A 24,943-nucleotide genomic window follows, 5' to 3' on the forward strand; every position below is an offset into this window, starting at 1 on the left:
GAGGGTTCCCCTCCTGAACCCCACCCTAACCGCCCCTCTGGCGGCCGGGCAGAGGGGTGGAGACACCCAGCTGCACACGCGCTCAGCGTGGCTGTCCCACAGGGCCACTTACGGGGGCGCCATGTGCAAAGCAAAAGCCCATTTCATCCTCTTCCTCCTCCTGGGGCGCCTCACTGACACCCACGCCAGCCACACCTACCGCCTAGGAGAATAAGGAATGGTCCAGGCGGCCTCTTCGGCCTGGAGCTTGAGGTCTAAGCATGGGGGAGCCCTGAGCTCATTTGTTCCTGCTCGCTCTATCACTCTTGCTCTCTGGCTCTCGCTCTATCGCTCTCTCTCTCCCTACCTCTCAATCACTTACCTGAGTCTTCTTTTTCCCACACAGGGTGAACCAGGAGCCAAGGTAGGGGTGCAGAGGAAATACTGTGGGCTGCATGGAGCATCAGTCTTTGGGGGTGAGGGGGATGCTGGTTCACTCTCGGTCCCCCCGAGGCTGGCCTGGGGCTGGGACCTGACTGAGCAGAGGAAGGCCTGCCAGGGAGTGGCCTGCCAGTCAGGGGTGCACTGGGAGCGCCTCCCTGCCGCCAGGCCCTGCCGGGCAGCTCCGCCAGTCTGCCCGTCGCCCGCACACCTGCTCCAGGAGGCAGGGACTACGGTCCCTGTGCGTCCAGGGCTCGGGCTCTCTCATCTAGTGCATTAAATGACGTAGCATGGAAAGAAGTTTCCATAGTCAAATACGTTTGAGAAATACGGGGTTAAAAAACGCATACCACACAGGTTTCTTCACTGCAGACCTTCTCAGAGCCTTTAATTTGCTAAATGGTTTGCGAAGCTCTAAAAGGTAATATCTTGTGAAGAATTCTCAAACTTTTTGGACCAGGGCATCTTTTTTTCAGAGGAGCATCTCATGGGACTAGTATTCTGGAAACACTGGTCTGTGATCACTGTCCCTTATACCTCTAACCACCCCCCAGCTCCGTCCTCTTAGGAGTGACTTTCTCTTCTTACCCCAAAGGGAGGCCCAGGAGCATCAGGGAAGCCGGGGCCCCCAGGTTTGCTGGGAAAGAGGGGGCAGAGGGTAGGACATTGTGTCTTTTAGCCTGTGGGCCGCGTCTCGACCTCCGCTGCCCCCCCCCGCCCCGCCCCCGTGCCTGGCGTGCTGCCTGCAGTGTGCTCTGGGTGCATGTGTCCCCAGGAGGAGGGGGTGCTGGGACAGGCTGCGAAGCTTCAGAGCAACCCTCCCTCCCTGAAAGTCATTGGCTACCCAGGAGGAAAGCCCAGCAGGATGAGGGCCCTTCCTCCTTCTGTCCCCCCCCCCCGCCCCCCCCCGGGACCGTGGTAAGACAGCACTGCGTCCTTTCTTCACCTATTCCGGGGCAGGCCCAGCTAAGGCACAGCCCAGGCAAAGCAAAGCCTGCTGGGGCCCCAAGACTTGTTGTCCTCCCGTCACCTGGGCCCTTACCCAACTCCTCCCCTTCCTTGGCCAGCTTCAGGCCACTTTGCCATTCAGCTTCTACCCAAGGGCAGGGAACAAGGGGATGACCCTCAATGACGTGGTGTGGCTTCTTTTGTGGCTCCAGCTGCACAGGTCATTGAGACATCTGAACAACTTATGGCCCAGGGGCCTCAATTTATGTTATTACACATGTGAACCACCAGCCACCAGGCTATGGAGAGGGGAGCTTCTCATGCTGACCTGGTGGGGTGCTTTTGGGTGCAAGGGGGTCTTCTGGTATGAGATGCTCTGTGAATGGACAGTGAGGCCTTGGTGGCAGAGGAGGTGGAGCATCAGGAGGCAGCACAGGAGACAGGCCAGCTCTGCCGCGGGCGCGGGGAGGGGTTGCTCGCAGGAACGGAGCCTCTTCACCTGCCCTGAGAGGGGCCCTGGGACTCAGCCAGGGGGAAAGAGTTCTTCAGGGGAGGAAGACGCCGGCTGGGGAGTGGTGTTTGTTTGCCGCCCGACAAAGGACCACAAACTGTGTGGCTTAAACTATAGGCATTTGTAGTCCCACAGTCTGGAGGCCAGAAGTCTGAGGGGAAGCTGTCCACAGGGTTGGCTCCCTCTGCGGGTGGTGACGGACGGTCTATTCCGGGCCGTCTCCCCGTTTCTGGCGGTTTGCCACCCTCCTTCCTGTCCCTCGGCTTGTAGCAGCCTCACCCCCATCTCTGCCTTCACCCTCACGTGGCCTTCTCCCCGAATGCACATCTGTGGCCAAGCTTCCCCTGCGTGTAAGGACACCAGTCGCATTGGGTTAGGGGCCCACCCTTCTCCAGTATAACATTGCTAATTATTCCTTCAATGTCCCTATTTCCAAATCAGGTCACGTGCTGAGGTGCTGGGAATTAGGACTTCAACATACAAATTTTGAGGGGGACATAATTCAACCCATAACAGGAGGCAAGCTTCTCAAAGTGTTCCTCCAAAGACAAATTCTGCTTAGGTGGTTCTTGTCTTCTCTAGAGGCAGGGAGGAGGCGGGCAGAAAGCTCTCCCTGGGGACCAGGGGCCCCAGACTGCTGGACTTGGGGATGTGAAAAGAGCAAAGGGGTTGAAGGAAGAGCTTCCCCAACTACCGGCGTTCCAAACTGCTCACTGCTCCCCAGGAGACCCCCAAAAGGGCCTGAATGCTCTTGGCTCCTCTCCCTGTGTGAGTGATGAGGGCCCAGCCCATACGGGGCCAGGAGAACACTGACGTGGGCTGTCACCGGTGTGAAGTGGCCTGCGGAAGGAGTTGGGCCCAGATGGGGTCCTTCAGGAAGTGGAGTCCTTCAGAAAACAGAGGAGCAGGGAGGCAGGAGAGAGGAAAGCCCGGCACTGGCGGGGTGGCGCCTTCACCGACCCCCGGAGAAAGAGTTTCTAACCCTGTGCTGTCTGCACCTCCTCTGCAGGGTGAGAAGGGGGCTGCGGGCTCCCCTGGGCTACTTGGCCTCCTGGGGCAGAAGGTGAGTATTGAGGGGCTCTGGATGGTGAGTTCTGTGTAGAGGCCTCAATGATTATCCCCTCCAACATTCCCAGCCCTGCACGTTCACATGGGCCCCGCATTCGAGGTGTCCCTCCCAGATTTGGGGGGAAGCAGCTGGAACACAGTCTGATTCCGTGTTAGAGGAGCAGGGTACGAGGTACCAATGGGAGGCCCTGATTGGCAAAAATTGCTCAAATTCGAATAATTCAATAGCTGTCACCTGGTCAGATTCCTCTGCACCAGCTCTGCAAATGTGCTCAATAGCACATGGGCTCCGTAAGCCATTCCACTGGAGAAAAGGCTAGAGGTCAAGCGAGTCTGGGGAGAGCTGTCTCGGGTAGGCCCCTCGGGCCGTCCCAGGACACCTTGGCCTGTCAGAGCTCCGAACTTCCTGCTGTGAGGGAGCCTGCAAGGCCTCATTTCACTCGCCTCTCCTGACGCTGGCCACCAGACCCGCCCCCCCATTTTTTTTCACATTTCAAATATTGTCAACCGCCTGGAAAAAGTGTTCCGCGGAACACACTTTGAGAAACACTGCTCCAGATCCAGCTTCTGATGGGTCTGTTGTTTCAGCTCTAAGCCTTGTCCCCTTCAGCAGCCAGCCCCATTCTCCCCTAAAACCCACGGCTGGATCAGACCAGGCCGGACTTCTGAACGCTTCTGGTTCCCAGCCATCCTGGAGCCCACAGACCCCTAATGCCCACCCTCACCCCCCACCAAGTTTAGCCTAGACTGAGGGGTGCTTGACCACCTCTACACCTTTGAGCTGTGAGGGGAGACACACAGGCTTCAACCAACCCCCTCCGAGCTAGGTGGGCCCGGTGATGATAACTCTTGCTTCCCATCCCCAGGGAGAGAAAGGTGATGCTGGCAACTCCATTGGAGGAGGCAGAGGGGAGCCCGGCCCCCCAGGGCTCCCCGGGCCCCCAGGGCTGAAGGTGAGTCTTCCCCTCGAGGCAGATGTCAGCCTGAGGCCTGTGTCCTCAGCCCCTTCTTGGGTGACTCTGTGTCCTGGGCACCTGGCCTTCTCTAGTCTTCTGCCCCAGAAGTGTGGTTTTGCCAGCAGACTCTGGAAAGGTCATTTGGTCTGAGCTCCTACTCCCAAGCAGTGACAGTGTGACCACCAGGAGAGATGTCCAGGCAGGACAGAGGGACGGTCCCACTGATTCAAATGGCTATGATGGAACTGGGCCAGGGACTGACTGCAGAGCCTTCAGACAGCCAGAAAGGCCCCTAGCCCAGGCTCTGGACAGCTGTCAGGTCAGCGAGCTGCTGGGCCCCGCCGGGGGCCGGCACGCTTCAGGGAGCAGGGATGGTGGCAGTGGGGACAGCTGCCCGTGGCACTGCCCGCACTTCCCTCGCTCTCTGGGAACTGCAGTGGTAGGGTTTGGGTTTCCCGAAGCAGGTGCCCCCTGTGGTGCTTGCTTTATTTCAGTGGCACAGGGGAGGAGGGGGCCTGTTCCTTAATTTAGGAGGAAAAGATTAATTACCCTCATGACCGGCAGCCCTCCATGCACTAATTCCTCTGACCTTTGTCAAGGGCCTGCTATGGGGGGTTGGGGGACCCGCAAAGGCCGTGGGGCGGCGGAGAACCTGCCGTCGGCCAGCCCACAGTCTAGCAGGACAGACTAACCCACAGGTCACAGGGACACAGTGTGGGGAGCCACGAGGGGCCCCATACACAGGGGAGGGGAAATGGCTTCCCCTCCCCCATACCCATGCCCGTGCCCCCTGACTGCAGCAGGAACAGGGCCTCCGGCATGAGCACCAACTTTGCCAAAGGTGGCCCTGCCTCCTGGGCTCTCAGACATCCCCAGTGTTGGAGTTCCTCCCGCTGACCCCACAGGGCATGGATACCTGGCACATTTGGGGTCTTGCTTGGGGTTGGAGAACCCCGGTCACTGCTGTCCCCGCACCCTGGGACAAGAGAAAGGGAAGCTAGAAGCCTGCTCCCAAAATCATGTCCCCTTTCCAAGACAAATGTTTAATAAGTGACGTATTTGGGATGGGCCTCCTTTTACCTCCCTGGCCCCCTCATCCGAGGTCTCCTGGACCCACTGCATCCCCCCCTACACACACACAGGCCCAGGGCTTTCACTCACCCCCTTCTCCTGGGCGGGGTCAGGTGTGCCTCACAAGGGTTTCAGCTCCAAGATGACCCACCGTGGGCTGCTGTCAGCCCACAGTTGGGGCCAAGACAGAACTGGGCTAGCGTGTGCTGACAGAACTGAGGAGGCCTGGCTGGGGGAGGGGAGGCGGGTGCGGAGCAGAAGGCAGGGAGTAGATGAAGGGGGGGGGAGGTGCAGAGGGAGGGGAGGCCCAGGCTGGGCCCAAGCACGGGTAGGAGTCAGATAGGAGATGAAGGTGCAAACCCTTAATACCTAGAACATTAACACCAAGACCATCTTTTGTCCCCCTGAGCAACGACCCCAGCTGCCCTGCACACCCTCATCCCATCCCTCTCCCTCCCCAGGGAGAAGCTGGTGTCGATGGCCGGGCCGGCCCCCCTGGACAGCAGGGAGACAAGGTACAGAGGCCCCCAGACCTGAAAGCTGTAGGATGAGGGTCAGCTTGGGAGTTCAAGCCCCAGCTCAGAGATTAGGAGGCTGGCCTTCCCTGCGGCTGGACCTCCCAGGCACAGGGCTGAGCTGCCGTGACTCCTGCCTGCTGCCTCTCCACTGAGACAGCCATCATGCAAAGGCCAGCCCAGGGGCAGGACGCTTGGCCTTCGGGGTGACCCAGATCCCCTGCTCTGTTAGCTTTCAAGCCACCGGTAGAGATGGACTCCCACTTCTCCCCAGCTGCGCACTGTGGAAGGGCCAGGGGTGCTGCCATGCGCCTCACAGGTGCACGCTGACCGGAGTGCTGTGGGGCAGGAGGCAGGGGCAGGGGACCTGGAGGTGGCAGTGGCTAGAGCTGGCCAGCTGCAGTGTCAGCAGGAGTGGAGTCATATTAAAGGGTTCGTTTTCCCCTTTATTTGTACTTTCTATCTTAGTTTTGAAGTTGTCATTAACGTTAACATCATCGCAGACCAACTGAACTGCAGTTACACCACTGCTCCGTCCGTCTGTCCCCGTCGTCTGTCCTGTGTCCCACAAGAGGAAATCCCCTCACTTCACCCTGCCCGCTCAGGGAGGCCAGGGGTCCTAACACCTCTCGGCCCCCAGCCCCTCCTGTGTTCTACCCAGTAGTTTGGGTCTTTCACAAACGAAGGGCGCCTAAAAGAACCGTGTGGGCTCTTCATGGCAAATGTTGACCCAGGCAATGGGCAAAAATGTCTGAGCCCTCGCTACCTGAGCAGCGTGGAAATGAAGAGAATCACAGGGCCTAGTCTCCGCTCCCAAGGAGGCGGCTGATTACGGGGCTGGGGAGAGGTGACCAGATGGACACAGGTGGAGTCACTAACAACTAACGCAGGACAGAAAGAATATCTTTCAGGGCAAAGCTGGGGGAGCTCGAGGGGGACAGCAGATGGGTAGGTGCCCCTGACGGAGCAGAGCCTGCACTCGGTGAACGGGGGCTCTGCGTCCTCGTGCGCTGAGCTCGGTGAGCCTCCTGCCCCTCCGTGGCCACTGACGCATGGCCCATCTGGGGACATTGGGTTCTCTCATCCCAGCTCTGCCCCCATTTCACTCCAATTTTGTCATGTAATTGGGGGACCCTGGAGCACCTGGAGAACAGGGACCAGCTGGCCCCCAGGTAGGTGCACCTCTCGCCAGAGTCACAGCACGACATCTCACGTCCCGGGGTCACGGAGTGAAGTGACTTATGTCTGGGGTGCTGAGGGGAAGAGAGGGCAAGAGCTTGCTGGTCCCTGATAGGAGGTCTGGCATTGCAGCCACGACTGGACTCGGCCTTCTCCAGGTCGGTCTAGTTCAGCGCTCCCACGGAGTCCAACTCCCAAGCACCCTCTGAGAGCGTTTGCAGTCCCCGATAGGCTCCCCCTCTAGCTGCTCTGGATCCTCCTGTGTGTAGCCAGGCACAGCCCGTGTTGGCTGCCGTCCTGTTTGATAGGCAGCAGGCAGCAGGTCCCTGCCGGCCCAGGCCCTGGGTTGAGACCTCATTTGTCTTGTAGGGCTCCAAGGGGGAACCAGGGAAAGGAGAGATGTTGGATTGCAATGCCAGTATCAGCGAGGCTCTCCAGGTGAGTGCAGGCCGGCCTGCGGGCGCACGGGCCTCAGGCTCTGCATCGAGGCCTAGAGAAGGGAGCGCTGCAACACCTGGGTCGGAGTTCCTGAGCCCAGGCCATTGCGCAGGCTTCCCGGAGAGTCGCTCCCTTGTTTTCTCTCCTTTGGCCTCCCACTGTGCAGCCTCCAGGCAAATGGCCCCCTCACTTGGCATTCAGGTAGCCTGGCTTTCCGTCTGGGCCCATCTGGCCCATTACCCTGGCTCTGAGTAACTGAGAACCATAACTGGAGCATCCTGGCACCCTGCAGGTGTCGGCCCATCCAAGGTTTGGGGGCCTCGTTTCTTTGGTGCACACACTCCCCGGTCACATGTTAGCATCTGTCTTCCCAGAATACATCTCCCTTTTGTATCAATTTTACCATATTTCAAGTTCATATGGTACCTACCCTTGGACTCAATTTCACAGCCTTGGCACTGCTGATATTTGGGCTGGATCACCTTTGCTGTGGGTCTGTGGGGGAAGGTGTCTTGCGTGTTGTCAGATGTTCCGCAGTATGCCTGGTCTCCCCCCACCAGACGCCAGAGGCACCCCCTTCCGGTTGTTGTCACCTGACGTTGCCACAAGTCCGCTGGGGACAAAACTGACCCAGGTTGAGAACCACTTTTTTAAGGAAACTTTCTCACTGTGTGAATCCATTTATGAGGTGTACAATTCTTGTTTAATGCCAACAATCATCCATTTAATTATTTTTCAAGTGATTCCATATCTTGCTGTGCTGCGTCTGTTGGTTTAAAGGGTGGTGCATCAGAACCTTGAACTCTAGATACTGGACAACCGGGAGCAGCAAGGGAGGGCCCCAGGCAGCGACTAGAAAGAATAAGGGATGTGGCTTCCTCCCGCTTTGGCAAAGTGAAAGACCGTTCGCAGGCCACTTGTCCGAGTCCATTGTAGGGCAGCCTTGCAGCAGCGTTCAGTGAGATGTGGGGTGTTCCCCGCCCAGGGATTACATACCTCTGGGAGCAGTGGGGGTGCTGTGGGGCTGGGAGGCACGAAGCCCAGTCCTCAGAGGGCCCAGCTCCCACACTCCATGACTGGGCTGAGGGGCCCCGACAGGTGGCTTTTGACTTGCTCTTCACCTGATTGCACGGTGTTGGTTTTTTAGGATATCCCGACGCTGACCTTGATCGTAAGTCTTCCTCTCCCGTCACTTTGGCTGGGCACCAGGCTGGGGCCAGGCGTAAGGCAGTGTGGAAGCGAGGACTGGAGGGCTTGTGTCGAGAAGGCAGCCGCTGGGCTTTCTGGGTTAGGGTTGACCTCGCAGTGCGGGGGCAGGGGGCGATCTGAGGCTGAGCAGGGGGTCTCGGAGCCGTGCCCACTCTGGTCAAGGCCCGTCTGCCAGAGTGGCTCTTCGCCGATTCAGTGGTGCACACTCGTCACAGTGTAAAGGCTGCGCTCTCGTTGCAGCTCTGTCAAGGAAACAGAGGGATGGAGGAGGAAGTTTTTATGTTTCTCCTCTTTCTCAACCTTCAGCTGATAAAGTGCATGATCCTAAAACATCAGTAGCGACCCTTGGCATTTAAGTCAATTTCATTGCCTACACCTGGAAAACCAGTGAATTCCAGCCTGGATCTTGCACACGCCCACCAGGGACAGCCTTCTGTGAATGCTGTTTTTAACTCACTGGCACCAGGTGGAGCGGGGAGGGGAGATCGCCGAGCTCTCAAGCTGCTGGCATCTTGTCTCACTTAGTATTTTCAGTGGCCATGTGCCACAGGACACACCTAGGGTGCCCCAATCCCAGAAACTGGTGTTAATTAACCACACGATTCCGGAGTCAATGGGCTTCATTTGGAAACATTGAAATACATCATTTAAAATAGCTTTTGAAAGCAAAACTTTCCTGGAAACACTTTTTTTTTCCTTTTAAAATCAATCTTGAGGTGGAATGTACATGCAATAAAATGTACCCGTTAGGCGTAGAGTTTGCTGAGTTTTGACAAACGTGTCTGTGCACATGGATCCACCACCCCAGTCGCTCCAGCAAGTTCCTTCATGGGCCCGAGGAGTCAGTCCCACCCCCACCCCCAGCCCTGAGACACCACTGATCTGCTTCCTGTCACCGGGGATTAGATGAGTCTCTTCTAGCGTTTCCTGGGAGTGCAGTCACACGGTCTGCAGGGTCCGGGGCTGGCTTCTGTGCTCAGCTCAGTGTGTCTGGCTTTCGTCCGTGGCGTGGCAGGCACCGTCCTTGCTGCTTGTCCACTGCTGAGCAGCATTCCATTGTACTGATGTATCAGACCACCTGTCGATGGACAATTGGGTTGTTTCCTGGGGACAGTGTTCAGTCACTTCCAGGGAAGGTCAGATCTGTCTTCTTAGAGCCCGGGAGCCCCCAGCGGTGCCCGAGAGGAAAGAGGAGGGAGAGGCTGTTGGGCGTGGCTCCGGGGTCCCCACCCCCTACTGTAACCCAGACACACTCAGCGCTTATCTGCTTTGTACCTACGAGTCCCCATGTTATTTCCTTTGCAAAGAAAGTGCTCCTGCCGCTGATGAAGTGTTGGAAAATGACTGATCTCTGTAAACCAGCCCCTGTACACACCCCTCTGGTGACAGGCCACTCTCAATCAGGAAGTTCTTCCTTGAGTCTTTCTTTTCTTCCCTAGGGGCCCCCGGGTCCTCCTGGACAAATCGGCCCACCTGGAGCTCCCGGGACCCCAGGCCAGAAGGTAACTCTTGTCTTGACAACGGGGATACAGACCCTGCAGGGGGAATGCGCGTGTCTGTCTTTGTGCACAGCCTCCAGCCGCCCCTCGTCCAGTGACTCTCATCTTCCCAGAGCCACGGCCTCACTCGGGCCTGTACTTCCTCCCAGTGCATAAGGCACCACCCCCATCTAGCTGCCATCACTCCTCCCGCCCTTGGCTCTGCCACTCTTGCCCAGCTGCCCGTCTCGGGCACCTATAACCCACAAGCCCTTCTAATGTGGCGACCCTGCCTCACCAGACCCTGCCCCAGCTGCACCCCCCCCCCCCCGTGATGACCCCAACGCGCCAACAGGTTATGTGGCCCTTGAGCCCAACCCCAATCTCACCCCTCCCTCACTCCCTTCTATACTCCGCCCCCAGCCCTGTGATTTTCTCCTATGGCAAGTCCTCAGTGCAAGTCCCTGCCTCCCGGGGGCTCCAGGCACACGGCCGTGCTGCCTAAATGGCAGCTGTCATTCTTCCCTGCTCTGGAGTAACCTTTAATTATTTATTCTGGCTGCAGGGGGAGATTGGACTGCCGGGCCCTCCAGGACACGATGGAGAAAAGGTAAGAACAGACACTCCCTGATAAACCTCGGAAGATGGTCCTTGCCCTGGGGGTGATGGAGCAGAGGCTCTGGAAGAAGCCCAAGTGTGGGCCTTGTGGGGAAGGGAGAAGAGGGAGGGAGGGGAGGCCCACCCTGCAGAAGCCCCGCCGAACCCCACACTGCTGGCCTCGGAGAAGCCGGCAGACCCACACTGGGATGGGCTGGGGCTGGCGGCTGAGGCCCCCTGGATCCCCCGTAGGAGTTGGACAGGCTCCCTGCCTGGTCCAGCCGAGCACGGAAGAGCAAGGCCTCCAGGCCGCCCATCCTTTCGTGTTCCTCTCCTGTTTTCTCCACTAGTGTGTCTAATAAGTGTTGTCCATATTTTCTAAAGGGGCCTCGAGGCAAACCAGGAGACATGGGCCCTCCTGGCCCCCAAGGCCCTCCGGGAAAGCCAGGGCCTGCAGGAATAAAGGGAGACGACGGACACCCGGGGAGCCCAGGAGAGAAGGGGGAGAAAGGGGAGACGGGGCAGGCCGGCCCACCGGTGAGTGCCAGGGCCGGGTGGACCCAACCTCGCCCTTCTGCATGCGCCACCCCCAGCACGGCACTGGCCCGGTGGCCTGGGCTGCCAACCCGGAGCCAGGGGTGTGGGGCAGGGGCTTCACCTGGTTTCCCCTCAAGCCACTTGCTTTAGGAAGGCCTGTGTCCCACCTGAAGAGACCTGGGTCCTGTTCTGTCATCCCCTGTGTGTGTCCTCATGGAAGTCCCTGAGCCTGGCAGAGCCTCAGTCCCCGCGTCTCTCTAATGCAGATCATAATGCTTTCCCTGGATGCCATGCTAGGCTGCTGGGAAAGAAAGAAAGTCACAGGTCTAAAACCGCCTCTTGGGAGAGCGTGCAGAAGCCCTCTCTCTACCCAGGAGAGCTTGCTTGTACAAAAAAGGGGCCGCAGCCCACTCCAGCTAGGCCGCTGCCTTGACTTGGGAGCCTTCTCAGCACGTCAGCAGTTTTCGTCTGTGAATGGTCACCACGCTAGACACCTGCCCTTGGAGGAAGGGAGCCATGTGTGCATGCCACTTCTGGTCACAGGTGCTCAGCATGATGACCTTGTGCTTGACTAACAGAGATCTTTGTCGGTCCTTAGGGTCTAGATGGCCCAACTGGGGAGAAAGGAGAACCAGGTGGCCAAGGGAGACCCGGAGCGACAGGATTGCCTGGCCCAACCGGGCTCCCGGGATTTACAGTAAGGCGAGAGGGCTGGGTGTGCAGGCCATCCGCAGGCAGCGGCAGGCAAGGGCCCGTGGGCAGGGGCACCCCTCACCGCAGGCCACGGCCCAGCAGGCGCCTGCGCTGCAATGAGGCTGCGCTAACCCCAGCCCTCCCGGCCTGGGAAGGGGCACCCTCTTCATGAGCAGATACTGTCCAAGGGGCAGTTGTGTGTGAACGAGGGTCTCAGCTCCCTCAGCCCACAGCATGGTGACCTCCGACTTCAGGCGCCAACATAGTTCAAAGGTGCTAAGAGCTTAGACCCAGAATCCTCCTCTTACGAGTGAGGAGAACCTCAGACGTCAACTAGTCCCCCCTGTGACTGGCTGTGGCTGCCTCACTCAGCTAGGATGGAAGGTAGCTCACTGCCTCCTGGCATGCCCCCTTCCTCGTGGGGCAGCCCCAAGCTGGAGGGGGTGCCCCTGGGCGTGGTGTGCCAGCTCCCTCATCAACATCCCCCCTCTGCCCACCCTCACCCACCTCTGAAGCCTTACTCATTTCTGTAGCTGCCTAAGAAACCACCACGAGTTTAGCAGCTTAAAACAACACACACTGATGCTGTCACAGCTTCTGTGGGTCAGGAGTCCAGGCACATCCCCGCTGGACCTCTGCCCAGGGCCTCACAAGGCTGCAGCCAGGGTGTCGGCGAGCCGCATTCCCCTCCAGAGCTGGGCTCCTCTTCCAAGCTCGCTGCTGTTGGCACAATTCAGTTCCTTCCTATCGCAGGACCGAGCCCTCAGCTCCGAGAGGCTGCCTGCAGTTCCGGGCCACACAGCCTTCCCTGGAGCAGGCAGTTCACATTATAGCAGCTTGCTTCTCCAAGGCCAAGGCCAACAGGAGTCTCTCCATGTTTCCTAGCAAGACAGAGTTCTGTATGTGTTTGTGTCTGTATGTAACATATTTGTCACAATCTTAACATGTGTTTGTATACTGTTGTATAAGTATGTTACAATTTGTAAAATAATCTTGTCACAGAATCACTGGGTGACATTCCATCAACTTTGCCATATGCCACATTCCATTGGTCCACCCTGGGGCCTATGCCCTGCGGGACCCATACAGAACATCACCCTCTCCTCCCACATGCTGGCAACTCAGATTCTTAAAGGCCGTGACCACAGGCCACCTGCCCCACCTTTGTCCTTCAGGCTGACCACCCCCATAGCCTCTGAGGTGTTCCTTGCCCACGCCCGGGCCTAGCGTTGTGCCGGTCTGGTTTGTCACAGATGTGAGGGTGTGTCTGCCCCAGGCCCCCTGCGTGCTGGCATCCATGCCGTGGTGTTTTGTGCCCACAGGGAGAGAAAGGAGAGCCTGGGGAAAAGGGTGATCCAGGAGTAGAGGTAGGTGGCACCTGCTCTGCCTTCTGTGTCACAGGGGTAATGGCGGGGACCGCAGCACACCACAGTCTCTCCAGTGTGCCCAGAATTTCTGCACCTAGAATGAAACCCTCGACTGCCTGATTCAGGAAGGGCGCAAGAGCGTTTGCTGGGCACCGCGGTGGGTTGGCCGTGGAGCCCCCAGTCTGCCCCAGGCTCTCCCCCCAGACCCAGTCCCTCAGTGGCATTTCCCTCCTGGGGCTGGAGCCTGCAGATAAAGCAGTGAACAGAGCTCTGTGCCGCAGACAGTCCCCATGGTGGGCACTAGCGTGGCAGCAGCTCGGGCAGTCAGGTGAGCACCCCCAACGACGGGTCATCTGAGCAGAGCCTTGAAGACTCTGTGGGAGTTTGCCTAGAGCTCCAGAGGTAGGCTTTCCAGAGAGAGAGGCATTATTCTCTGAGAGGCACGGTGGTGACGGGAAGAGGAGAGAACAGTGCAGGAAGACGGAGTCGGGAGAGAAGCCATGTTCCCGTAAAGTGGGAGGGAATCGGCAAATGTGTAGGTTCAGGGGAAAGAGCCAGGAAAGCAAGAGGTCAAGGAAACGTGAGGACAAGGGGGGTTTGGTGGGAAGGCCTGGGCCACCCAGACGCCGCTGCAGAGCTCAGGGAGAGACCGCCAAGCCTTCCCAGTCCCCAAAGAGGTCCCCCGGCTCCTGTCAACTTCAATGTCACCAAGTCCTGTCTGCATTTAGTGAAACAGAGCTGATTATGCAGCATATGTGTTACTGATTTGGAGATGGACTGCCTCCTAGAGAAACGCTGTGAGATTCAGGAAGAGCATTGTACCCAAAAGTGTTCCTTCCAGATGTGTTTAAAGTAACAATTGGAAACATCCCACATTTCTAACAAGAGGGAAATGATTAAGTAACTTATGGTAATAGTACTGGTAACAACAGTCCCGCGTCGAAGGCCGTTCCCTGTGCCAAGCCCGCCGCCCCAGCCCTGGCTACGTAGTAACTCACTTTCCTCTCACTCGGTGAGTCACACATTGCCGTTTAAAGGGAGGCTTGTGAGCAACATACCAAAAAATGGAAAAACGGGGTTCATGTTAAATGAAAAAGAGCAGAGAATCAAAGTATCTATATAATATCATAAGACGCCCATATACTCAAATATCTTTTATGCATCAAAAGAGTGGAAGGAAATAAAGCAAAATATTAGCAGTACTCAGATATTTGTTCCTTTTCCTACTATCAATTGTTTTTAATTTATAAAATATTTTAACGGGTCTGTATTACTGTAATTTTTTTATCTTTTAATTATCATATAGTACAAGTCGACTTTTGAGGGAGTGTGTGTACACATCTGTGAATTTTAACACACATATGGATTTGTATCACCACTACCACCATCAGGAGACATGAATTATTTATAACAAGCAGTAATTTTTTTTTAGAGTTTCCAAAGACCGTGCAAGGAGTTCCCTGCAAGGAGACTGTGTATTGTGAAGCTGGAAAGTCCACAGGTTCAAGGGGTTTTAAGGGCCTCACTCTGTGGTGGCCTGGCAGAGGGTCCCCACCCAGGTCACACCCAAGGGATCCCATCCCTGGGAAGGTGAGAAGAGCCCCAAAGCCGAAGTGGAGTGACTAGTTCAGAGAGGAGCAGACAGGTCTCCTTCCCACCTCTTGGGCGGCTGCTGTAGACACATCGGTGTCCATCTTCATCAGAGACAGACCCCGCGATGAATACCGCCCTGCAGAGAGAGGAAGACCGCCCCGGGCTCCCCATCTTCCCTGTCCAATCCGAATCTCTTCCACTTCAACCTGCCTTCAAGGGAAATGGGGTCCAGCAGTCTCTGTTATAAACTTGGGGGCACTTGAGGAATATTCTTCAGCAATATCTCAGCCCCCTCCCATTTCAGATAACCAAACTTCGCTCCTCTAAGCCAAAGGTCTCAAATTCAAATGCCTCCAATGGCCAGGCATGCAACAAACACAAAGGTCCAGGTTAAAGACAATAGGGAGTGGTAGGGCCTGGGGCAAACTGAAGATCTCAGGAGCTTCCGGAGGGAAAACTCATTGAGCTCCAGCCCTTTGTTGCCGTGCATAAACAATAAACAGGTTTTCTGTATTGTTTTGGTTTTGGTTTTAAGCCTGGGAGGATAGATGTTTCAAGGGCATTTGCCAGCAATAGTTTTATCTGTTTGTTTCATTGGTTTTGTTTTTGCAACATTGTAAAGGTTAATGAGTTGCTATTAGTTTGACAGGTTCTAAGCCTTCGTTTGGGAGACTGTGCACTGGGCAGTTCTGTCTTTGGCTGTGGAGTCCCCAGCCGGCCCCCAGGCCAGGTCAGGAGGCAGGGCTACCTGGAGCATAATAGGGGCGGGCTAACGGGTCTGCCTCTGACTTCTAGGTTCCTGGGCCACCAGGGCCAGAGGGGCCTCCCGGACCTCCGGTAAGCTTGGAGGGCTCATCAGGGTTTCAGTCTACTGTGACTGGGTCCCTAATGTCCCCTCCACATGGGAGTCACTGGGCTCAGCCTTAGCACTGGGTCACTCTGACCTCCTCCTCCCAGGGTGGAGTTTTCTCATCCCCCCTACCCCCCATGTTAAACAGGCAGTATTCCGGTGACACTGAGGAGCTTGGGCATTGCCTGGTTTCTTGGAAACAGCTGACTGGCATGCGGCCCTGGGGTCTAGTCCCACTGCCCGGCAGGAGTCGCTCTGACACCAAGCCCTGACCTTTGCCATTAGACATCTGCTCCTTTCCTTCCTTCTTTCTGCTGACCACCAGCAAGAAGACCAGGATTAAAATAGAAAGCAACCCATTTAAAACCTGTCCCACTGGATGGGCTTTTCCATGGTTACAGATGATAAGACACGGCCTTTAAAAAGCCCCCTTGGCATTGCACCTAGAGGACCCCCAAGCACCCTAAACCCACAGATGCTAGTTCTTGCCCCTGTGGGGTTCATGTTCCCATGGCACTCTGTCACCCGCGGCCACAGGTAGAAGTAGTAGCAGTGATAATGACAGTAACCACCATTTATTGTAACAAGTTTCTGTGTGCCTGACACTGCTCTGAGCCCTTCGCGTACATCCATTTATTCAACTTCTGCTGTGCTTCCTCCTGGTCTTCCTTCCCTGAGACTCCGGGTCAGCCGTGGGGGGCACTGAAAGATTCTTTCAGTCCCTGGCTGGGGAAGCCTGGCTCAGGGAGCCCAAGGGAGCCCCCAGCACAACCTCCTCTTAGCATACCCTTCTGCCTCCCCTGGGCAGGGCCCCAGCCAGGCTCTGCGCCCTAAACCCCTGCACATTTGTGGTCCCAATTGTGGACAAGGATTTTCTTGTCCACTTAACCCGAAATGCAATTCTGAGGCACCTTGTTTTCATTCCAAATGCAGGGGCCCCAAGGCATTCCTGGACCAAAGGTAAGAAGAGGTCGTGGGCAGGTATGGGGTGAGGGGCGGGGGAAAGGGCTTCATCAGTGAGGGCAGAAAAAAAGGGAAAGTTCTTCAGAGGGGGGCAGCCCAGCCGACCCCTTCCCTGGGTGGAGTCACGTGACACTCAGCCGAGGGGTATGATCGGGACAGAATGAAGTCCTGTGGCCCTTTATGCATCCGTCACTGACACTGGGCAGGCTTCAGAATTAAAAGTTTCCCATCCATCAATTGGCCCTCTGGAGTGACAGGTTCGATTCTTGACAAATGATAAAAGCCTTTTCCCATGTAACCTGCCCCAGACTCTCCACTGCCCCTGGAGTACGGGGAGGGGGTGGGGAGACAAAGAGCAGCGTGGTAGGGGACCCGTCTCTTGCCCTCACGTTTTTCAGAGGGCTATTGGGCAGTTTTTCTCCCAATTAGTTTGGGAGCCTTGGAGCTCCAGCGGTGATTTCAGGCATCTGCCAGCCAGCCTCTGAAGGGTCCAAGTGTTCCTGCCATGGAAAGTGTCACCCATGCCAAGGCCATGAGTTTGTGTCCCCTCCACCATCTCTTTTGGGGGACCTCCAAGGTTCTACAGGGATACAGGGGGCTCTAGCTGGGCAGAGACAGGCTAAGTCAGGGATCCTTGAAGTGCCCAGCCTGCCACCCCCGGCCCAGGCACCCCCACCTCCTCCGTCCTCTACTGCCCCCCTGCCCTGTACCCACTCCGATCTGCGGGACCTCAGAATGCGAGAATGACTCGTCTGAGACATGCCCTTCTGTGATCTCCCCCATCTCCCTTTCCTTCAGGGGGGAGCAGGCCTAGATGGAGCAAAAGGAGAAAAGGGTGTCCAGGGAGAAAAAGGAGACCGAGGTCCTCTGGGATTGCCGGTAAGTGTCACGGACCCAGCAAGCCTGCTGAGAGGAGCCCAGCCAGGCGGCGCTGACCGGCACTGGGCACCCCAGAGCTCAGTGTGGTTTTGCTCTCCCACCTGGGCAAGACCACAGGCTCTGATTCTCTTACTGAGGCCTCCTCTGGGCCAGGCCCTGGCCTCGGTGTGGGGAGATGTGAAGCTGAGTAAGCCAGGATCCCCTACCCCAAACAGTACCTAGCTGGAGAGCCAGAGATGGCTTGAGAACAGGCTCAGGCCCTGTGTGTGCCTGATTCAGAGGCAATGAAGGTCCGCCCTTACCGGGGCTGTGCTTGGAGAACTTGATAGCAGTGGGACCATGGAGTCTGCTCCATCACTCCTCTGTTTTCCCAGAGGGGCCCCAAGAACACCCCTGACCTCTTCTCTTAAGCACTGGCCACAGGAGAAAAGCTTGTAAAAAGTCAGATTCTCTGGTCCCTGCTGGCTAAGGCCAATAAGGTCCCGGTTCCCTGAGATCTCTAATCTCAGCCTGCCCAGGGTAAAGGGCTGCTCAGAAGGCCCTTCCAGATGTGGGACCTGGGCTGGGCACACCAGGCTCCAATGGGCTGATGACCTGCTCACCTTGTCCAGGTGAGCACATCCCACCACGCTGGACTCCATCCTCCCTCACGCTCCAATGAAGATGGCACTCCTTTTGGTTTGCTTTTCCAGAGCTGGAACGGGTTTCAGTGACCCATCTAATAATTTTACTGATGGGCCCGGAGAAGAAAGTGGACCACTCAAGGCCACATGCTACGTGGTGGCCAGGCTGGGCCAGAGGCTGCTCTTCCTCTGAGGCCACAGCCTTGCTAGGGCCTCTTTCCAGCCACTGGGGCTTCCTCTGCCCCAGGCACTAGGCCAGTTCCCACCCCAGGAAGCCATAAAGAGCAGGGGAACAATGGGAAGCCCAATTACCCCAGCTTGGCAGAGCTTGAAGGTCTGGTTAGTATAATCACAGCAACCAAAAAGCAAGAGGAAAGATGTAACTACACCCTCATTAGTGCATCCAAAGTAGGAACATTTAAGGAGCCGATTTGCTTGGCAGACTCCAGAAAACCGATGAGTTTGGCAGGCATTTTCCCACGTCGTCAGCTGTGTCTGGGATGATTAAGTACTCCTTACTCAACCAGGAGTCTCTCCTTGTCCACTGTCATAGCCCCAACAACCCTCGTGAACATGGAGAATTCAGTCAAAATGATAATGGCACGGAGACTGAACAAGTAATATCGACAAAGAAAATGCCAGGGGAAAGATAAAGTACCCAGTCCACCTTTAATTGCTCTACTTTGAAAAGAGATATGGGTACAGGGAAATACTTTTGCTAGCTTTAAAACATGACAGAGCAAACATATTCATAAATGCAATTAACATGGGCTTCAGAGACAACAGGGAGTGGCGGGGACTGCGGCCCCCAGAGACCATGTGTCCCTTCTTAGGAGATCAGGCCCTTCTCCGTTCAGCTGACTATGTTGCCTTAGGAAAGTGAAGGGCCAATATTTTTGGATTTCCTAATTTTTTTCAAAGGAAGCTGGACATCTGGCATTTTATGTGAAATATCCCTATTTTCTTACATTAAATCAAAATTACTTACAACACTACCGACCATACAAAGTATGGCAGTGGCCCACATAGGGCCTGAAAACCTCCAGTTCACGAGCTGGGCTCCAGACCTCTCGAGATAACTCAGTGTTAATATGAACAGGCAAAGTTTGTGGATATTTAGTCCTGTGTTTAGGCCTCGTCTCTCTATTCTATTCCACATACTAGCAGCTTGTGTTTCCCGGCTTACCCCATGACTCCTTCCTATTTGCCCTACAGAAGTGCTTCCGTAATTACGGAGGTCCTCCAACTGAGCAGGGAGGCCCCGTAGGCTCCTACAGCCGACACCCCTTCCCCAGGGGGGAGCAGCTCCCTGCCCTTCTTTCCCGGGGGCATTCCCCCACCTCTAAAATCCTAAGGCCTAGGCTCATGTTTGAGGCTCCTTTGGGAGCAGTTTTCAAGAACTCAGGCCTCACTGAGTTCGAGTGTCCCACTCCCGTCTCTCTGGCTTGTCGCATTGGAATCATTAGGCAATGTGCCCCCGGTTCTCCAAGGTGGGTCTCAGGTAGCTTTATAGCCCAAGGATGGAGAAAAGCTCCCACTCCCCCTGCACAAAACACCAGATAGGGGCTGGATCTTAACAGCTTCCCACCTTCTAGCCAGTTTACTCCGGGGCATACATGGCCTTGACCTCTGTGCCAGTCACCTGCCCCCAAAGCCCTTTTCTGTAAAGGAGCCCCTGGCCAGGGTAACACGAGTGGCTTGAGCTTGTGTTGAGATCTGCAAACTGTGAAGGTCCAGAGGAATGTCAGGCGTCATTAATGCTATCATTTAACTCCTCCCACCTGGCTGAAGTAGAAGCATCAACCAGATTTTAAAGCCAGGTATTATAACTCAGTGCCACGCCTCTCAGGGTCCCCAGCACAGCCTAATCTCAACAGACCGCCCTCACCAGGTCCCCACCCTCCAAGCAGGCTTGTCTCTCCCCAGGGAGACTGGTCCTGGGAAGGATGCACTAGCTCAGGCTCCAGACACCTCCCCACAAATTCCCCTTCTATGTCCCTTTGCCTGGCATGCTACTGCCCTGTGGGGAGGGGTTTCTGGGAGGGGATGTAAGGAGAGAGGGGAGCAGGGCACCGAGGATCAGAACCGTCTTCTGCGCTGGTCGCCGCCCCGCCCGCTCAGCAGTCGGCCACACCGCATTCAGTTTCTCCATGTTTTTGTTGGTTTCCATGTGAATACCATTCCCTGTCCTCCCAAGCTTACTTCTCCCGTTTGTTTGATTACCAGCATTTATGTCTGTCCAGAGTCACTGCTTCACTCACCTCTTCCCTCCCTGGTCCCTTTTTCTCCCTCCCATTCCTCCCTTACCCTTCCTCTGGTCAAACTGTTCCCTTTGTCCAGGGAGCTTCAGGTTTGGACGGCAGGCCTGGGCCACCGGTGAGTGTCGCTTCCCCATTACCCTTCACCCCCCCCCCGCCCCCACCCCACCCCACCCCCAGCCTGTGATCCCTCTCGTCTGTCCCACTCTGGCCTCGTTTCCCCAGTGAGTCATGCCTTACCCCACCGCTGACACCAGAAAGGCGCGCTGGGTGCTCACCTCAGAGGTGCTCATTCTGGCCTCTTGACCAAAGATGGCCGGCCTTCATCTAAATGTCCCTGCTCATGGTACGCACCCAGGGCCCTGCAATCCGAGTTTCCAGACCACTGGGTGTGCAGTGGGAGTCCCTCTCCAGCAGCACATCTCTTCCTACATGCATGCTGAGTTCAGGCTGGGAGCCCAGCCCTGGGGATCTGGGCCGTGGCGCGTCCCTGTCAGACAGGACAGTGTCTGTGTGTGCCCGTCGTGCCGTGTTGTCGTCACACTGTGAGCTCTGTCCACCTCCTGTCTGCCCACAGGGGCTTCCCAGGCCTGCACAGCCGCCGGGCCGGAGTGAGCGGGGCGGGGCAGCATTTAGGAGCCCACCTGCCAGTCCCAGCCCAGTGTCCTGTGGGCACGGCACCGCCCCCCCTTCCCGTCCCGTCCACCATGTTCGTCCATCCCAACGCGGGGGGTTACGCAGAGCAAACTGATGGACGCTTGGTCCCCTCTTTCTTTGTTTTTCTCGATTCCAGAAAACACACCTCACCTACTCATAACTAGAAAGCACCTGGGCTTTCTTTTTTTTTTAATATTTTTTTATTTTTTTCATTTTTAGAGAGAGAGGAATAGGGGGAGAAAGAGAGGGAGAGAAACACTGATGGGAGGTAAAAACACCGACTGGTTGCCTGCCATACGTGCTTTGGCTGGGGACCGAACCCACAGCCCAGCCACGTGCCCCCACGGGGAGTTGAACTGGCAACCTTTCAGTCTGTGGGACAACGCCCAACCAACTGAGCCACACAGGCCTGGGCTCCTTCTTCTTCTTTTCTTTTCTTTTTTTTCTTTTTTGACAAACAACTGAAGCATCAGAATAAAAGGTCCTCCTCTCCACTTCTTTCCAGTCCTCCTCCCAGAACACTCCATGAAGTCTTCAGGGCAGCGGCCCTCCCAGTTGAAGCCTGTCCCTTCCCTTGGTGTTGGGCTCACAGGCACCAAGGGCCAGGAGGCCGGACACAGCTGTAACCAGAGCTGTGCCCAGCCCTTCCCGCCCGTGAACCTCAGCTCCGCCCTTGCAGGGCACTTCTGAGACAGGCGCTTGCCCTGCCCGAAAGACAAGGTTCTGATTAGCTGGCTGGAGTGACACTTGGGAGAAAAAGAGAACTCGCAGGGTTCCCTTGGGGAGGGGACATGCACTCAGGGTAGAGGGAGATGTTGTAGCACAACAGCAGCAGGCCAACCGGGGCCTCTCCCGCCTCGTGTTTAGGGAGTTAAAACTACAGACTCTCATCAATGGAGCGTACACAGTTTTGTGAGCACTATTACGGCTCCTGCTCCTCCACCACAGTCCCTCCATTTCCATCCGCCTCGCAGCTTGCGCGGTCAGAGCCGGGGAGGTGATCTGCGGCTGGAGTCAGAGAAACCAAAACTCCGTTCATGAAGGACAGAGGGGGGCAGTGCAGGTTCATGTATTCCGTCCCCTTGGACCTGGGGGTGTACTTTTTAATAAAATTGATATCAAAACCTTCAAGGAAAATTCTTATGGGAAAAATAATCCCACCCTGCCAACACTAACAGTTATTAAGCATCAAATGTGGCTTGAGGGGCAGACACGTGTTACCACCCCCATTTTACAGGTGGGAAAACTGACCCTCAGAGAGGCCAGGAAACGTCTGCAGTATCACAGAGTCCGGGGCCTGAAGCCAGTCAGAGACTCTGGAGTCCTGGTCCGACCCATTGCTCTCATCTGGCCTCTCATGGTTGACGCGTTTTTGTCACGGAGGCCCACAGCTTCCCTCCGGCCCTCGTAGCTGCAAAGGAAGCACCGAGGATGTCTTTTTGCTCCCCCCCCCCACTGTGTAGAGTAAATCAGTCCTTCCCCACGTGTTCCTGCCCTGCCTTTCACAACCCCGAGAACTGCACACAGGCCCAGCCGCACATGCTCCTGCCTGAGCAGGAGACACAAACGCGGAGGCAGAGCAACAGGAAGCTCGGAAACAGAGACTCCATCTAGCCGAGCTGTGATTGGGAACCTGGGGAAGATGTTTAATTACACCCTGGCCAGCCCAGCTCTGTCTCTAAGCAACACAGCTCCAGTAGCTCTGGCCGCCCTGACTCCCCCACCCCTCAGCCCCGAGTGAGGAGGGCTGGTGACACAGCTCCCTCCCAGGCCAGTGCCAGCAAACCTCGAGGCATTCTGATCCACTCTCCACCCCAGCCTGTGCCACTGGGCCTGGGAGTGGCAACAGACGGTCCGGTCCAGCCAGAGGCTGAAGGCCAGGCCTTGGCCGAAGCGGAGGTTGGGGGGGGGGGGGGCGTTGGCTGAATGACCCTCCCACGCCTGCCTCTGTGTGTGCGTCTGCATCGGTCTCTGTGGCATGAAGACCCTCCCGCTGCATGTGGAGCTGTGACAGCAAGGGGGTGCCAGCCCCTGGCCCCCACCCCTGGGGTGGTGTCAACTCCCTCCCAAGCGCTTCTGGGAGCAAACTAAGCAACCATTTTCCTACCGTTTTCAGCCTTGGCAAGCTTGGCTGTGAAGTGAAAGGGTTTCCTCCTCCAATCTGGCCCTGAGGCAGGGGAGGCTGTCTCTCCCTGAGGCCCCCAAACCCGAACAGCCAGTCCCGGCTGAGGAGCACAGCTCAGTCAGGTGACCACCCTGACCGCGCCTGGCCTCGCCAACCCTGAAAACTGGCCACTGGACCTTGCTGCTCTCCAGGCTCGGGCGGGGCTCCCAGGGCTCCCCCAGCATCTTGACCCTCACCTGTGCTTCCTTTCACCTCCCCAGGGTACCCCAGGACCAATTGGAGTTCCAGGCCCCGCAGGACCAAAGGGTGAGAGGGTGAGTGTTCAGGAGCTGGGAGCCTGAGCCACCCACCTCAGCCTCAGGTCCTCAGCCCTGCCACCTGCGGCCCACAGGGTCCCCACATCAGACCCGGCAGTCTCAGCCTTACCCATCCCTCCTAGGTGGACCAAGTACTGTCCCTCAGCCTGGCTGGTTGCTCTGAGGGGCGACACGTAGAGCTTCAAAAAACGAAATTACAGCTCTTTCTCTCCCTCTTTTCTTTTCCCTGCCTCTGTACTCATGCCTGTTTGCTCCCTCATTCTCCTCTCCTGCTTCTGCCTCTGGCCAGCCAGTGCCCCCAGCACAGTTCCCTGTCCTCCCAGAGGCCTTTGGGGAATAGGCTGTGCTGGGGGGAGGAGGAGGGGCCTCCAAGCCACCTCCCAGGACAGGGTCCACACCAGTTACCCCAACCTTCCGCTCAGACCTTGCTTCCTAGAGGGCTGCTGGAGGGAACTGGAGAGGAGTCTCAAGGTGAAAACAGAACATAGTGGAGGGAAGGTTGTCACTACATCCAGAAGGGTTCATGGGCTTCTTTCTCCTGTTGCAGGGCAGCAAAGGCGACCCTGGAATGACAGGACCAACGGGAGCAGCTGGGCTTCCTGTAAGTTCCATGGGGTCAGAGGTTCTCTTCACCTACCCCTGGCCACCACCAGAAACACTGTCAGAACTGAGTACCCAGCCCGGGCCAGTGGCTCAGCTGGTTAGGGCATCGTCCCGATGTGCCAAGGTTGTGGGCTCAATCCCCGGTCAGTGCACATACAAGAATCAACCAATGAGTGCGTGCATAAGTGGAACAACAAATTGATGTCTGTCTGTCTGTCTCTCAAATCAATAAGTAAAAAAATAAAAAATAATTAAAAAATACCCAGAGCTTACAACAAAAATCTAGAGCCAGACAAGAATTCTCATTTCTGTGGCAGAGAAGTTAGAATGCTGCCGAGCACTGCTCAGCTGTCCCTGTCGGGAACCAGGTCCTCAGCTGCGTGGACGATCTGATGGGATGTAGCAAACACATCATGAGCCCCGTCCACTGCAAGCCTCTGTGTTCAATGCAGTGGGGCCTCACAGATGGCCCCTGCCCTCAAGGGGGGGTGGGGTGGGGGCGGGGTGCAGAATCAAATCCAAATCACTATCATGCAAGAAGGAGAGGGGCAGCTTTCCCAAGGGATGGTGTTCCCATTGCATTTTTTAAAAAGTTGATTGAGAGAACCAGGCTTTTGTTTCCCATCCACTTGAAGGCTGTGCATCTGTTCACCGGTGCCATGCATGGCCGCCCGGGCAGCTCTGCTCTGGCTAAGTTGGCAGTGCCCGCCAGCCTTGGCCTCTGCTCCTTCCCCTCTCTGAAGACATGCAGAGCAGCGTGCTCCTCACAGAGGGTCTGAGGAGCTCTTGTTCTAGCGAGAGCCTGGCCGAGGAGCCGTGCAGACACCTCCTCTGCCTGGAGAGTTCTCTGCCCAGGCTGTGTCCTCAGCGCCCAGTGCTCCTCAGCTTGAGTGGGTTGAGAAACACAGCAAGATGCTGGCTGCGGAGCAAAAACACCAGAGCCACATTCTTGGCTTTGCCCATAATTCATTATTTGTCCCGAGGTTAAGTTCCTTGAGCCCCTTTTTTCCTCTTCTGTAAAATGGGGATAATTAAATCTGTCTTTGATAAATTAGGCATCAGGGAAGAACTTTATGAGCCTGGAAGGA

General features: G+C 56.4%; 1 protein-coding gene across 1 annotated transcript in view; it reads left to right on the forward strand.

The window, feature by feature from the left end:
- COL13A1 (collagen type XIII alpha 1 chain) overlaps positions 1-24,943 on the forward strand; it is a 105,856-nt gene that overhangs the window by 69,658 nt on the left and 11,255 nt on the right. The window contains exons 19-33 of the mRNA XM_053923437.2: positions 386-403; positions 2,889-2,942; positions 3,814-3,900; positions 5,436-5,489; positions 7,038-7,106; positions 9,755-9,817; positions 10,359-10,403; positions 10,775-10,927; positions 11,526-11,624; positions 12,943-12,987; positions 15,376-15,417; positions 16,364-16,390; positions 17,192-17,272; positions 23,196-23,249; positions 23,800-23,853. Of these exons, the coding sequence (XP_053779412.1) occupies positions 386-403; positions 2,889-2,942; positions 3,814-3,900; positions 5,436-5,489; positions 7,038-7,106; positions 9,755-9,817; positions 10,359-10,403; positions 10,775-10,927; positions 11,526-11,624; positions 12,943-12,987; positions 15,376-15,417; positions 16,364-16,390; positions 17,192-17,272; positions 23,196-23,249; positions 23,800-23,853 (945 nt within the window). The remainder of the gene's footprint in view (positions 1-385; positions 404-2,888; positions 2,943-3,813; positions 3,901-5,435; positions 5,490-7,037; positions 7,107-9,754; positions 9,818-10,358; positions 10,404-10,774; positions 10,928-11,525; positions 11,625-12,942; positions 12,988-15,375; positions 15,418-16,363; positions 16,391-17,191; positions 17,273-23,195; positions 23,250-23,799; positions 23,854-24,943) is intronic.

This window comes from Desmodus rotundus, chromosome 4, assembly GCF_022682495.2.
Source record: "Desmodus rotundus isolate HL8 chromosome 4, HLdesRot8A.1, whole genome shotgun sequence".
Taxonomy (NCBI): domain Eukaryota; kingdom Metazoa; phylum Chordata; class Mammalia; order Chiroptera; family Phyllostomidae; genus Desmodus; species Desmodus rotundus.